At 40.1% G+C, this 16,233-nt stretch overlaps 1 protein-coding gene across 6 annotated transcripts in view; it reads right to left on the reverse strand.

Annotated features, from left to right (window-relative positions):
- Window positions 1-16,233, reverse strand: part of UBAP2 (ubiquitin associated protein 2) — a 123,036-nt gene that overhangs the window by 85,415 nt on the left and 21,388 nt on the right. For 4 of the 6 annotated variants that reach the window (XM_077912304.1, XM_077912302.1, XM_077912306.1 and 1 more), the window contains one exon: window positions 2,299-2,438. The exons of 1 other annotated variant lie outside the window; for it this stretch is intronic. In XM_077912304.1, coding sequence (XP_077768430.1) covers window positions 2,299-2,397 — 99 coding nt within the window. In that variant the 5' untranslated portion in view covers window positions 2,398-2,438. Of the gene's footprint in view, window positions 1-2,298; window positions 2,439-9,974; window positions 10,114-16,233 lie in introns of those variants that run through there. One more of the 6 variants, XM_077912305.1, reaches the window with a different exon arrangement.

Raw genomic sequence — 16,233 nt, forward strand, 5'->3', positions numbered from 1 at the left:
ATAATTATCTATTGGGATAAATGTAGTTAGGAACAAGCACTGAATAGCAGAATGTCTGGAGGGTATTATGCTGAGTGAAGTAAGTCAGTCGGAGAAGGACAAACATTATATGTTCTCATTCATTTGGGGAATATAAATAATAGTGAAAGGGAAAATAAGGGAAGGGAGAAGAAATGTGTGGGAAATATCAGAAAGGGAGACAGAACGTAAAGACTGCTAACTCTGGGAAACGAACTAGGGGTGGTAGAAGGGGAGGAGGGCGGGGGGTGGGAGTGAATGGGTGACGGGCACTGGGTATTATTCTGTATGTTAGTAAATTGAACACCAATAAAAAAAAAATGAATGGAAAAAAAAAAAAAAAAAAAAAAAAAAGAATAGCAGAATGTAAGTCTATTAATAGAAGTAAAACACAAAGCTAACCTTTTTCTTTTTTAAAGATTTTATTTATTGGGCAGCCCCGGTGGCGCAGCGGTTTAGTGCCACCTGCAGCCCGGGGTGTGATCCTGGAGATCCGGGATCAAGTCCCATGTCAGGCTCCCTGCATGGAGACTGCTTCTCTCTCTGCCGATGTCTCTCCCTCTCTCTCTTTCTGAATAAATAAATAAATAAATCTTAAAAAATAAATTAACTTAAAAAAAAAAAAGATTTTATTTATTTATTTATGAGACACACAGAGAGAGAGGCAGAGACATAGGCGGTGGAAAGAGAAGCAGGTTCCATGCAAGGAGACCGATGTGGGACTTGATCCCAGGAATCTGGGATAACACCCTGAGCCAAAGGCATAAGCTCAACCGCTGTGTCACCCAGGTGTCCCAGTACAAAGCTAACCTTATACTGAAAAATGTAAGGCAACAATCAAGTAAAGTCTACTTTCTGTGTCCCTTAACATCAGCAGGGCACTTGGTTATGACTGATTATAACAGAGTACTTGTAATTAGCTACCAATGTATAGTCAAATCATCAATCTGAAATTTATGATGGGCCTCTGAAAAAAGGTTTATAAATCTACTCAATAACAATGGATAAAATGTTAAATTTTGTACCAGATACTATACTTAACATTTTACTTAAATTATACAACTTCATTTAAAATAACAATATAAACAAATTCATACAGAGAGACTATTTGTTTTCTTAAGATTTTTTTTTTATTTATTTTAGGGGGGGAAGGAGAGGGAAAGAATCTCAAGCAGATCCTCCACTAAGCACAGAGAAAAAATCAGGGCTCAATTCTATGACCCTGAGATCATTAACTAACACAAAATCAAGAGTCAGACACTTAACCAACTGAGCCATCAAGGCTTCCTAGAAGGAGGGACTATTTAACATTAAATATTTTATACAGGGCAGCCCGGGTGGCTCAGCAGTTTAGAGCCACCTGCAGCCCAGGAAGTGATCCTGGAGACCTGGGATCGAGCCCCACGTCAGGCTCCCTGCATGGGGCCTGCTCTCCCTCTGCCTGTGTTTCTGCCTCTCTCTGTGTTTTAAATAAATAAATAAATAAATAAATAAATAAATAAATAAATAAATAAATCTTTTTAAAAACTAAATAAATAAAAAATAAGTATTTTATGCAGGGCAGCCGTGATGGCTCAGCGGTTTGGCACCGCCTTCGGCCCAGGGTATGACCCTGGAGACCGGGGATCAAGTCCCACATCAGGCTCCCTGCATGGAGCCTGCTTCTCACTGTCTCTCTCATGAATAAACAAAATCTTAAAAAAAAAAAAATATATATATATATACACATATATATATTATACAAATGGACCTTGTTAATTAAAAGTCATCTTAATATTTAAAAGACTCTCCCCAGCTAATAATGCTTGAAAGAAATGGCAGCTTTTTGTAAGTCTCTTATAATTCAGCTATTTCTCTACTTCAGAGAATTACTTGTCCATATAGTCTGGATTTTCATACTACATTCAGGTACATACCTAGATTAATAATAAAGAAAAGGGGGGGCACCTGGCTGGCTCAATCTGGTAGAATATGTGACTCTTCATCTCAGGGCTCTAAGTTCAAGCCCCATATTGGGAGTAGAAATAACTTAAAAATCCTTAAAAAAAAAAAAAGAAAAGAAAAAGGGAAAAAAAAGCAGATGCTAATAGGTAAAAGGAAAAAGTTCACACTCAGATAAGGAACAACAACCAACAGTATCTGGATCAATGATATTTTTCTTTCCCAGGAAATACAATCTACTTAAAAAAAAAAAGTTCAAAATCCAAAGATATCCTACAAAGGAGAATTATGTGCTCCCTAATTAACTCTACACAAAACAAGAGTTCCATAAAAACTTACCTGTACTACTTGTTTCTGTACTTGTGTTGCCTGTGTCGCTGAAATCTGTGTTTTTTCCCGAGCACCTCGGGAACGGTCACTGCTCACCGAAGTCATCATATACAGTATATACAAAATAACGTATGTACAAAATAGAAAATCTGCAAGAAAGCAAGCATGATAGTAAGCAAAACATCCAAATCATAGTAAAAGGCAAGGATAAAATTCAGAGATAACAAGGAAACATGAGATAGAACATAAGTTCTCTAAAACACAAATTCTCAAGAAACGATCCATTAAGATTTTACATTTTCCTAGCAACAATTCAGTCAATTTTTACTAACGCAATCTACAGGTCTATGGTTTAAGGGGGTGCCTGGGTGGCTCAGTTGGTTAAGCATCTGCCTTCGGCTCAGGTCATGATCCCGGGATGGAGCCCCACCATCAGACTGGACTCCCTGCTCAGTGGGGAGTCTGCCTCTCCCTCTCCTGCTCCACTTGCTTGTGCTTTCTCTCTGTATCAAATAAAGAAAAATCTTTAAAAATAATAATAAAATAAAAACATATAAGTCTATAGTCGGGGCACCTGGCTGGCTCAGTCAGGAGGGCATACAACTCGATCTCAGGGTGTGAGTTCAAGTTCCATGTTGGGAGCAGAGATTACTAAAAAAATGAAATCTCAAAGGCACCTGGATGACTCAGACAGTTAAGCATCTGCCTTTGGCTCAAGTCATGATCCCAGGGTCCTAGGATCAAACTCCCTGCTCAGTGAGGAGTCTGCCTCTTCCTCTCCATCTGTCTCTACCCCAGTTAATGCTCTTACTCTTTCTCTCTCAAATAAAAAAAATCAAACCAAATCAAACCAATCAAAACCTTAAACCAAAGGGGGCCTTGGTGGTACAGTTGGTTAAGCACCTCAGTTTTTATTTCAGCTCAGCTCCTGATCTCAGGTCAAGCCCCACGTAGGACTCTACCCTCAGTGCAGAGTCAGCTTAAGACTCTCTCCCCACCTCCACCCACAATCTCACTTGTGCTCTAAAACAAAATAAATCTTTAAAAAAGAAACTTAGGACAGCCCAGGTGGCTCATGGGTTTAGCGCAGCCTTCAGCCCAGAGTGTGATCCTGGAGACCCAGTATTGAGCTCCACGTCAGGCTCCCTGCATGGAGCCTGCTTCTTCCTCTGCCTCTGCCCCCCCAATTCAAGTTCTCTTTCTCACTAAAATCTTTATAAATAAATAAAAATTAAATTAAATTTTGTAGAGAATGCAGAGAACTGTAACCCTTAAATACTACTGGTAGAAATGGAAAATGGAACAGTCACTGTGGAAAACAGTATAGCAACCTCAAAAAAAAAAAAAAAAAAAAAAAACCTATCTCATCCAGTAAATTCCACTTGAGTATATACCCAAAAAACTGAGAGCAGGGTCTCAACAAAGTATTTGTATACTCCTGTTCATTGCACTATTATACACAACAGCTAAAAAGTGGAAGCAACCAAGTTTCTACCAAGATGAAGAGATAACCAAAATGTAATATATACATGAAAGAGGCTAAGTAATATTCTATGGTTTAACTTTTTTTTTTTTTAGTTCTTACTTTAAGTAGGCTCCATGCCCAATGTGCACAATCCTGAGATCAAGAGTCCCATGATCAACCAACTAAGCCAGCCAGGCACCCCTATTATTCCACTTTTTTTTTTTTTTTAAAGATTTTATTTATTTATTCATGATAGTCACACAGAGAGAGAGAGAGCGGCAGAGACACAGGCAGAGGGAGAAGCAGGCTCCATGCAGGGAGCCCGACGTGGGACTCGATCCCGGGTCTCCAGGATTGCGCCCTGGTCCAAAGGCAGCGCCAAACCGCTGCGCCACCCAGGGATTATTCCACCACCCCCCTATTATTCCACCTTAAGAAAGAAGAAAATTCTGTTTTTTAAATAGGCTCCATACTAACATGGGGCTTGAACTCATGACCCCAAGTTCAAGAGTCTCATGCTCCACAGGCTGAGCCAGCCAGGCACCCCCAAAAAGAAGAAAATTCTAACACATGCTACCTATGGATAAACTACAGGGACATTATGCTAAGTAAAATAAGCCAGTCACAAAAGGACAGATACTCCATGACTCTACTTGTATCAGTTACCTACAACAGTCAAATTCAAACATTTATTTATGAGAAAGGGTAAGAGTGAGTGGTGAGGAGGGACAGAAGGAGAGGAAGAGATTCTCAAGCCGACTCCCACAATAGTCAAATTCATAGTCAAGGGGCACCTGGTGGCAGATGAGTGGAGCAATCGTTTAAGCATCCAACTCTTGGTTTTGGCTCAGGGTCCTAGGAATAAGCCCACATAAGGCTCCACACACAGTGCAAAGTCTGCATGGGATGTTCTCTCTCTTTGTCCTATGCCCCCCACCCCACCCCACTGTCTGTCTCTGTCTCACAAATAAACAAATATTTAGAAAAAGAAACAAAAAACAAGCAATCAAACTCGGAAATTCTACATAGACCATTAAAATGTAATACAGGGAGTCCTAACTGCTTATTTCCTGGGCTACAGAGCCTACAAATCAAGCTAGGTACTATATTATGAAATATATATTGTCTTCATAATCCTAAACTAGGAAAACAGTCACAAGAGAGCAGGCTGGAAGAGACAAAAATCTATGAAAATAAGACACACAGAATCAAGCCCCAAAGTCCATCTGTAATATACCTTACCATCTCCCTAACTTTCCATGACAGTCATATACACTCAGAAAAATAGCTATGTTGAACAACATTACTTAAAGTGACATGAAGTAAAATCTTTTACATTTCAAAACTTTTACATCACTCAATGGAATGTCCACTGGAACTCTTGAAACTAGGTCACTAGTGACCAAAACCTCAATAGTGGTAAGGAGAGACAGCTGGGTGGCTCAGCGGTTGAGCGTCTGCCTTCGGCTCAGGGTGTGATCCCGGAATCCCACATCGGGCTCCCTGGAGGGAAACCTGCTTCTCCCTCTGCCTGTGTCTCTACTGCTCTCTATGTCTCTAATGAACAAATAAATAAAATCTTAAAAAAAAAAAAAAATAGTGGGGAGGAAAAAGTCAAGATGACTGGGGAAGAGAGACAGCAAACTAAGCATACTTGAAAGAGGTGATAGCTAAAAGATACAGAGCATCAAAGCAGAGCTTTGCAAGGATGAACACTGAGCAAGTCTAACACATGGTAAGCCCCTTGAGGACAGTGTTTATTTCTGTCCTATCACCGTCATTCTTCTAGGGCCTAATATAGGATACACACACAATTTAATTAATATATATTTACTTAATAAAAGAGACCTAGGGGCACCTACCTGTATGGCTAAGTCTGGGGAACATGAAAGTCTTATTTTCAGGGTCATGAGTCTGTGCCTCATGTTGGGTATAGAGATTACTTAAAAAAAATAAAGAAACTTAAAGAAAAAGAGAGAGAGGGACACCTGGGTGGCTCAGTGGTTGAGCACCTGTCTGCCTTTGGCCCAGGGCATGATACTGGAGTCCTGGGATCAAGTCCCACATCAGGCTCCCTGCACGGAGCCTGCTTCTCTCTCTGCCTATCTCTGACTCTGTGTCTCTCATGAATAAGTATGTAAAATCTCTATTTAAAAAAAAAAAAAAGGAGAGAGAGAGAGAGACACCTATGCATAGGCTAAAGAGAAGATAACTGAGAGGTAATACACGGAAACAGCAGTGATGGAAAATGATCCCCTTGGGCAAGATGAATCCCTCCCCAAGTCCAGCAGAATGAAGAAAAGGAGAAGCATAACAGCAGCTAAATTTTTATGATTAGAAGAGACATCAATACAGTGTGTTGTATCAGTCTTTTTTTTAGTAAAATGGACAAAAACATCTGCAGAGAAGAGAATACCAGATGGAAGGTGGGTAGAGGAATGTTAAGAAAACAGCAAAGGTTTGTGACAGCTGCTAAGGTTGAGTATAAGAGGAAAACAATAGAAAACAGATAAAAAGAATTGAAGAGTGACACAGAGGACCTCAACTGAAAGCAGAAATCATGAATATATAGTGGCATTAATCTACATGTTACCACAAAAGCAAATTGAATGTCAGAAACTCTGGATCACAACTTAAACGTATAATCAAAGATGTAGGTTAAGAAACCAATTCCTTAAAAAAAAAAAAAAAGAAAAAAATCAATTCCTTGTTGAAATACCCCACAAAATAAAAGAATTTGGATTTTAAACAAAAGAGAGTCCAGGGAGGCCTGGGTGGCTCAGTGGTTGAACATCTGCCTTTGCTCAGGTCATGATCCTGGGATCTAGTCCCACATCAGGCTCACTATAGGGAGTCTGCTTCTCCCTCTGCCTATGTGTCTGCCTCTCTCTGTCTCTCATGAAAATGAATAAAATCTTTAAAAAAAAAAGTCTATTTCCTCAAGACACATATATTACATCAGCAATGAAAAGCTGCTCACATCTATCTCTAGATGTGATAGGGGCCTGGGGCAGCCTGGGTGGCTTAGCGGTTTAGCGCCACCTTCAGCCCAGGGCCTGATCCTGGGGACCCGGCTGGGATCGAGTCCCATGTCGGGTTCCCTGCATGGAGCCTGCTTCTCCCTCTGCCTGTGTCTCTGCCTCCCTCTCTCCTGAGCATGGAGCCATCTCACAACACTCAGATGAAGACCAGAGCCAAAATCAAGAGTCAGACGCTTAAACAACTGAGCCACCAGGAGCCCCAAAACTTACTGTATGCCTCTCACTCACAATCAGTACACATTTTGAATCATTTTTCTGAGTTTAACCATTTTGATGTTTTGTTGGTCTGGTTTATTGTTTTGGTCATATTAAATAGAAGAAGGTTAACTGTTTTGCCATGAGTATTTTTAGAGCTTTTCCTGAGTTTAATGTTCTCCAGTACGAATAAATACACATGAATATACTTTTTTAAACTATAAAGTACCATAGACATGTTAAAACATAATAGTATCTCTGAAGTAAAGGCATTACTTATTTCTAAAATCACCTCTGAGCATTATATAATTCTATCTTAAGTATCTGAAGTTAAATGAGTGCCTGGGTGGCTCAGTCGGGTAAGCGTCTTGCCTTCAGCTCAGGTCATGATCCCGGGGTCCCGGGATCGAGCCCCAAATGGGGCTCCCTGCTCAGTGGAGGTTGTCTGCTTCACCCTATTCCTCTGTGCTCTCTCTCTCTCGCTTTTACTTTCTCAAATAAAATATTTTTTAAAAAATGAACATCCAATCAAAATCTGAGTGGTGCTCCTGGAGTAAAACTAAATAGTAATTTTTAGTTTACTTAGATTTCCAAACAGTTGCTTTTCTTCTGAATTATGTGACCCTTTCCTCATTCATCTTTTGAACTATTTATTCATCTATGCTCTCATTTATTAAAAATAAACTAGGTATATTAAATATAACAAAATGAGGGATCCCTGGGTGGCGCAGCGGTTTGGCGCCTGCCTTTGGCCCAGGGCGCGATCCTGGAGACCCAGGATCAAATCCCACGTCGGGCTCCCGGTGCATGGAGCCTGCTTCTCCCTCTGCCTGTGTCTCTGCCTCTCTCCCTCTCTCTTGGTGACTATCATAAATAAATAAAAATTAAAAAAAAAAAAATATATAACAAAATGAGAGTTTCTTCTTACAGGAGTGCCATCTGGTGATAAAAGTCTGCATGTACGGAAATAAACTTAGGTTAAACTGAATGGATGCTAAGATGGAGTTTTTTGACTTATGAAAAAAGGACTTTAAATCTTAACAGCCTTAAAATAAATAAATAAATAAATAAATAAATAAATAAATAAATAAATAAATAAATAAATAAATCTTAACAGCCTTGCCATTATAGCCGAATATTTTGATATAATGTACCTGGATCCTCATTTGTCAATCAGGAAAACCATAAACTTTATGTTTCACACTATTACAATTTTACTAATTCATTGCCTCAGTATAAACATTAAAAGTTTATATCTTCACATTCTAATCATCAATCCTCAATCTATATTCAATATATGTGATTAGGTTATAAACAATGTCCCCAGTTCCATGGCTGAACAAGAATTATATTGCTTTGTGAAACATGAAAGGTACATTGCTTACTTTACGTTTACATATTGTTATTTGGAAATAATCATTTTTCTCCTTTAATTAAGCTTTACTGCTCTGGGTTATATATACATCAACTGTTACAACAAAAGACTTTTGGCAGAAATATTACAAATGATCTTAAAAAAAAAAAAGAAATATTACAAATAAAATCCTTCCCCAAAAAATTAAAAGAAAAAAAATGATGGGCTCAAGTTCATGCTTCTAAAGACTGAAATGTCAGAACTGCTGTATTCCTGTTCATAAAAATGTCTGAGGAGTCTTGAGTAGCTCAGTCGGTTAAGCATTTGACTCTTGACTTCAGCTCAGGTCATGATCTCAGGATCGGTGAAACTGAGTCCAGCATCAGGTTCTGTGCTCAGCAGGGAGTATGCTTGAGATTCTCTCCCTATACCCACCCCCCCACTCACTTGCCCTCTCAAATAAATAAATCTTTATTATTTTCTTTTTCAAGATTTTGCTTACTTATTTGACAAAGAAAGGAAGAAAGAGCATAAGCAGGCAGAGCAGCAGGCAGAAGGAAAGTGAGAAGCAGGCTCCCCGCAGAGCAGAGAGCCTGACATGGAGGTTGATCCCAGGACCCCATGACCATGACCCAAGCTGAAAGCAGATGCTTAAATGACTAAACTCAGGCACACCAATAAATAAAAAAAAATTTTTTTAAAGTCTCGGGGCACCTAGCTGGCTGTTGGTAGAGCATGCTACTCTCAATCTCAGGGTCACAAGTTCAAGCCCCACAGTGGGTTTAATTTACTTTTTAAAATCTTTAAAAATACTAATTTTAAAAATCTTACTTAATGCTTAAGATATCCAGCAAGAAAACTCCAAAGATGATACTGAGAGTTTACAGAGCAAGCATAAGGTTAAAAAAAAAAAAAAAAAAGCTACTGACATCCTACGGAAAAACAGAGCCAGGGGCACCTGGTGGCTCTGACTCAGTGGGTTGGGCATCTGCCTTCTGCTCAGGTCATGATCCCAGGGTCCTGGGACTGAGCCCTGAGTTAGGCCCCTAGCTCAGCAGGAGAATCTGGTTCTCCCACCACCTCTGCACCTCCCCCCTGCTAATGCTCGCGCGCTCTCTCTCTCTCTCTCTCTCTCTCTCTCTCGTTCACTCACTCTTCCTCGAAATTTTTGAAGAAAAAAGAAAAACAGAGGCCAGAAAATACCTTAATAGATGTTATAATTCAACAAATGTTCTTATATTAATTCTATATAAAACTTCTGAAGACCGTGAATTCACAAATCAAAGTAACAGCTAAGTTATCAAAATAATTATCAACACCCTTAAAAACTGTTACCATCAGGGATCCCTGGGTGGCGCAGCGGTTTGGCGCCTGCCTTTGGCCCAGGGCGCGATCCTGGAGACGCAGGATCGAATCCCACGTCAGGCTCCCGGTGCATGGAGCCTGCTTCTCCCTCTGCCTGTGTCTCTGCCTCTCTCTCTCTCTCTCTCTGTGACTATCATAAATAAATAAAATCTTTAAAAAAAAAAAAAAAAAAAAAAAAAAAAAAAAAAAACTGTTACCATCAACAAATTGTTAAAATTAATAAGGCAAGGAAGCTAAACTATAAAAAGCTACAACTTTAACATACTGTCACACAGGGAAATTCTATGTCCTTTCTTCTGGACACAGAGTTATGTGTAGTAAATAGAAATGCTTCGGCAATAAGCGCCCAGTTGCCAGACCAAAGGAATCCAGTTTACACTTGTGTTCCATCCCCTCTATCACTCTCCACCCACAAGAACTACTACCCTCAAACAGGTTCCAAGAGAATTCTTAGAATAGAAACAGACAAGAGCAAAAGATTCTAAAAATAATACAGTAGAAATTCAAACATAAATATCTCAGGTTCTTGAAGTGAAGGAAACACCAGGTTATTTCAATCTATTCAACCAAATTTTAAAACTCATATTTACCTAGCCTCATCCAGAGTAAATTAAAGATAGGATAGATTAATAGCAGGTAAGAAGCGCTACATTTTTTGACCTCTAAAAACACTATCAGCAAAATACCATATAAAGCTTTATCTCAAGTGCAGGAATAGTCTAAATTACTTGTTATATAAGGAAAGTAAGCCAGGAGAATAAACTAACTTGATTAAACTACAGACTTTCTCTTTAAAAGGGCTATTTTTAGAAAATGTTTTATTAACTGCTATTTTTTTCAAGGACTTTTTTAAAGATAAGATTACTTCAGTGAAACTGGCATTTTCAAGTGACTCTAGAGTTTAGAATAAACTGAAAATAGTTAACAACAGCCACTTGCACTTTTACCGAAGCATTTTTTCTTTTTTTCTCCCCCAGAACATTTTTTCAACACATGCTGAGAACTATGAAGATTTTGCTGAAAGCCCAACCACCAAAGTGGTCTTATCACTTTATTTAAGCTAGTATTACCAAGTGTCAGCACTGGAAGATAGCTCTAAAACCAGGAGGCTCACACAATGAGGTATCTCATCTACTGCATTAAAAAAAAAAATCTACATTCCAGAAACAGCAAAAATGAATGTCTCTTTTTCAAAGAGAATGTAATTATCTCAGACAACATGAATTAGTCAGCTAAGAGCTCAACTACTAAAAACAGACTATACAATTTATGTTCAAGAAGCAAGTCTCCATCAAGAATGCTCAGAGATACTCTTCACTCACTCCTGAAATCAGTGGTGTTGGGACTATCTTAGGGAGGAACAGGGGTCCTTCACGTACATTAAAGATTTGACTCAGTCACTCATTTCACAAAAGCCTAAACTCTTAAGTAAAATAGTAACAGCAGGAAACACTTACTGTTTACTATGTGCCAGATACTATTGAAGACCTTTATATACACAGAATTAAGTCATTAACCTTCCCAACAACACTCAGGTACGTACTAATTACTTGCATTTTATAGACAGGAAGGTGAGATATACAGATTCGCAGCTAGCCAGGGGTAAAGCCAAGATTCAATCCCAGGTCATCTGGCTCCACAGTCACTACACTTTGCTGCAAAACCAGTGGTTCAATTGTAGATATACAAGACTCTACTTAGCTTCCTCTTCTTTGAAGTACGTAACTAGGGGATCCCTGGGTGGCTCAGCAGTTTAGCACCTGCCTTCAGCCCAGGGCGTGATCCTGGAGTCCCGGGATCGAGTCCCACATCAGGCTCCCTGCATGGAGCCTGCTTCTCCCTCTGCCTGGGTCTCTGCCTCCCTCTCTGTGTGTGTCTCTCATGAATAAATAAATAAAATTGAAAGAAGAAAAAGAGAACAAAACTAGTGTCAACATCACCTACATAGCTCATACTTGATATGATGGATCTGGTTCTGGGTCAGAATCTCAACTATCTCCACCACCTTTCAGATACCCACAGGTGCTCCCTTAGCTCTATACTGTTAGTTTTTTGTTTTTTTGTTTTTTTTTTTTAAAGATTTTATTTATTTATTCATCATAGTCACAGAGAGAGAGAGAGGCAGAGACACAGACAGAGGGAGAAGCAGGCTCCATGCAGGGAGCCCGACGTGGGATTCGATCCCGGGTCTCCAGGATCGCGCCCTGGGCCAAAGGCAGGCGCCAAACCGCTGCGCCACCCAGGGATCCCCCTATACTGTTAGTTTTTATTATCAGTTCTGTTTCATTATTTCTATTTAACTTAAAATTTGTGTTCTTGCTTTTCGTATTAAGAAAATACCCATTGTGGGGATCCCTGGGTGGCTCAGCGGTTTAACGCTTGCCTTCAGCCCAGGGCATGGTCCTGGGATCCTGGGATCGAGTCCCACATCGGGCTCCCTTTATGGAGCCTGCTTCTCCCTCTACCTGTGTCTCTACCTCACTCTCTGTGTGTGTCTCTCATGAATAAATAAATGAAATCTTTTTTAAAAAATTAATAATTAAATTTAATTTAATAAAAAAGAGGGACGTCTGGGTGGCTCAGCGGTTGGGCAGCTGCCTTCAGCTTCGGTCGTGATCCCAGGATCTGGGATCAAGTCCCAAATTGGGCTCCTGAGAAGAGCCTGCTTCTCCCTCTGCCTATGTCTCTGCCTCTATCTGTCTCTCATGAATAAATAAATAAATCTTAAAAAAAATAAAAATAAAATCTTAAAAAAAAAAAGAATTTCAACGGATTTGGGAGGCCCAGAGCAGTCAACAAGAGGAACTCTACATCCCCAATCCAAGAGACCATAAAGCAGGCTAGGGTGCCAAAAAACTCTAGTATGAGACCCAACTCCATGCAACTAAACTGCTTGTGCCCTGCATGCCAGGAGCTGACCAAGCTAATACTTTTATTCTCCACAGCTGCTGAGGGCAGGGTCAAGCCTCAAGCAGCTGGTGAACAAGGTTTACTCCCCTACACCCAAGCTTCACTGACAGAGGAGCACAATATGCTCTGCTGTTCTGTGCATATAATCTGCCCATGAAAAAGATAAATACTTGTGAACTCTGAACAACTACAGGACATCAGAAATTATTTGTTAAGTCATATTTCCTCTTTCAGGTTACCTAAGGTCAAGGAGGAAAAAGTATGTATCTGTCCTATTCCTACACTGCTAAATTCTTGGCTCTGAACCCTGTTTTTCACCCAGAACCCCAGCTCAGCAGCTACCTTATTGCTATCTCTTGAAAACTCATTATTCATGATCAGTCTTAACCCCTTCTTTTAATAGCCCTTTCTCTCTCCTCCCAAAAAGGGAGGAAGGGACTATGCTACATAAGATTTCACAAGACCTATCAGGTTATAAATATACTATACTCTTAAAAAAAATCCTATACTCTTAATTTACATTACATTCAAACAAGCACCCCCCCAAATGTCAAGATGATACCTTCCTTTAGAGGGCTACTACTCCACAGCCAAGAGAGTAAAGGGTCTATTTTATAAAGTAAAAATAAATTTTAATTATAAGACCAACTACAGGGACACCTAGGTGACTAAGTGGTTGAGCATCTGCCTTTGGCTCAGCATGATCCCATGGTCCGGGGATCAAGTCCCACATTGGGCTCCCTGCAAGAGCCTATTTCTCCCTCTGTCTCCGTCTCTGCCTCTGTCTCTCATGAATGAATGAATGAATGAATGAATGAATGAATGAATAAATAAAATCTTTAAAAAAAAACTATAACCAGATTAAATAGAATTTCTATAAATCATCCCTTTACCAGAACAAAATATTAATGCCTTCCTCATGAATTCAGTAGTAATTCTTACTGAACACAGACACATACAAACTCACTTTTTTCTTGCTCTATTTAGATTCTGTTTACCTTCTTATGGATTATTCTCTGGTCTTCCCCCCACCCCACCCAAATTTGTACCTCACCCATATACACAATGGCACAGCTACAATCTGCTTTCTGTTTTCAATTTCCACTTTTGAAATCTTCCAAGCTCCTCACAAGGCTCTAACAACATAGAATTATTGGATGGTATTATCTCCTGCCATGTTCTAATCCTGTAGTTGCACAGTGGGCCTTAGAAACCAATAAAATGTCAAAACAAGTTAGGAAGGGGAAAAAAAAAAAAAAAGTTAAGAAATCCAAAAAAGCCGCTAGTCCATGAAATACTAGAAAGTCTCAACCCAGGTTTGTCAGCATCCTTAGTAGCTAAATACGCCATTCTACCCATGCCTAAATGTTAACAGGAATATCTCGAGAAGCATCAGCATTTCTAATTATCAAAGAAAGTTTAAGAATCTCGGAACAGGGCAGCCCTGATGGTTCAGCAGTTTGGCGCCACCTTCAGCCCGGGGTGTGATCCTGGAGACCCGGGATCGAGTCCCACATCAGGATCCCTGCATGGAGCCTGCTTCTCCCTCTGCCTGTGTCTCTGCCTCTCTCTGTCATGATTAAATAAATAAAATCTTAAAAAAAAAAAAAAAAAAAAAGAATCTCGGAACAGTAGATCACTATCCATCACCACCCCTGACTGCACAGCTCAATCACTTGGGCAACTTCTAAAAAATGAAACCAAAATAAATACAAATAAAAATAAAAATAAATTTAAAATAAATAAATAAAATAAATAAACAATGAAACCAGGTTCTATTAAAATCAGAGCAGGTTCTATTAAAATCAGAGCTGTTCAGAATAGGACCCAGCTATCAATGGTCTTTTTTTAAAGTTCTCCCACGGGGACGCCTGGGTGGCTCAGCAGTTTAGCGTCTGCCTTCCACTCAGGGCATGATCCTGAAGTCCCAGATCAAGTCCCACATAGGGCTCCCTGCATGGATCCTGTTTCTCCCTCTGCCTATGTCTCTGCCTCTGTGTGTCTCTCATAAATAATAAAATCTTTTAGGGATCCCTGGGTGGCGCAGCGGTTTGGCGCCTGCCTTTGGCCCAGGGCGCGATCCTGGAGACCCGGGATCGAATCCCACGTCGGGCTCCCAGTGCATGGAGCCTGCTTCTCCCTCTGCCTGTGTCTCTGCCTCTCTCGCTCTCTCTCTCTCTCTCTGTGACTATCATAAAAAAAGAATAAAAAATAAATAAAAAATAAATAAAATCTTTTAAAAAATTAAAAAATAGGGATCCCTGGGTGGCGCAGCGGTTTGGTGCCTGCCTTTGGCCCGGGGCGCGATCTTGGAGACCCGGGATCGAATCCCACATCGGGCTCCCGGTGCATGGAGCCTGCTTCTCCCTCTGCCTGTGTCTCTACCTCTCTCTCTCTCTCTGTGACTATCATAAATAAATAAAAATTAAAAAAATATATATATATTAAAAAATAAAGTTTTCCCAGTAGTTCCTAGAAAGTTGAACAAAGAATTACCATATGACCAAGCAATTCCACTTCTAGGTATATACCCAAGGGAATTGAAAACGTTTGCCCAGAAATGTGCACACGAACGTTCGTAGCAGCATTATGACAAAAAGTAGAAACCCAAATGTCCATCAACTGACAAATGGATAAACAAAGTGAGGTATATCCATACAACAGAATATTATTCAAGTAGTAAAAGGAACAAAGTTCTGGTGTGCCTGGCTGGCTGAGTCGGTGGAGCATCTGACTCGATCTGGCGTGGTAGACTGAAGCCCCATAGTGGGTGTAGACTGAACCCTGCACGGGGACCCTACGCTGGGTGGAGAATCTCTCTGCCCTTCCCCACCATGCACATGCACTCTCTAATGAGTGAAAAAATGTTTTAAAAACTCTTTTTAGGGGGAATCCCTGGGTAGCTAAGTGGTTTAGCACCTGCCTTTGGCCCAGGGCATGATTCTGGAGTCCCGGGATTGAGTCCCACATCAGGCTCCCAGCATGGAGTCTACTTTTCCTTCTGCCTGTGTCTCTGCCTCTCTCTCACTCTCTCTGTCTCTCAAGAGTAAATAAATTAAAAAATCTTAAAAAAAAAAAAAACAAAAAACAAAAAAAAACTAGGGATCCCTGGGTGGCGCAGCGGTTTGGCGCCTGCCTTTGGCCCAGAGCGCGATCCTGGAGATCCGGGATTGAATCCCACATCGGGCTCCCGGTGCATGGAGCCTGCTTCTCCCTCTGCCTATGTCTCTGCCTCTCTCTCTCTCTCTCTCTCTCTCTCTCTGTATGACTATCATAAATAAATAAATAAATAAATAAATAAATAAATAAATAAATAATAAACAAACTATAAAAAATAATAAAAAAATAATAAAAACTTTTTAAAAACTATTAAATCTGGGGAATTCCTGGGTGGCTCAGTGGTTTAGTGCCTGCCTTTGGCCCAGGGTATGATCCTGGGGTCCTGGGATTGAGTCCCGAATAGGGCTTCCTGCATGGAGCCTGCTTCCACTCTGCCTGTGTCTCTGCCTCTCTCATGAATAAGTAAAATCTTAAAGAAAAAAAGAAAAAAATGTTAAATCTAGTTCATTTAGGGAGTATCCTTTAAGTGTTTTCTATTTGTTTTGCATCACTGT

The sequence above is a fragment of the Canis aureus genome, chromosome 10 (assembly GCF_053574225.1).
Source record: "Canis aureus isolate CA01 chromosome 10, VMU_Caureus_v.1.0, whole genome shotgun sequence".
Lineage (NCBI taxonomy): Eukaryota > Metazoa > Chordata > Mammalia > Carnivora > Canidae > Canis > Canis aureus.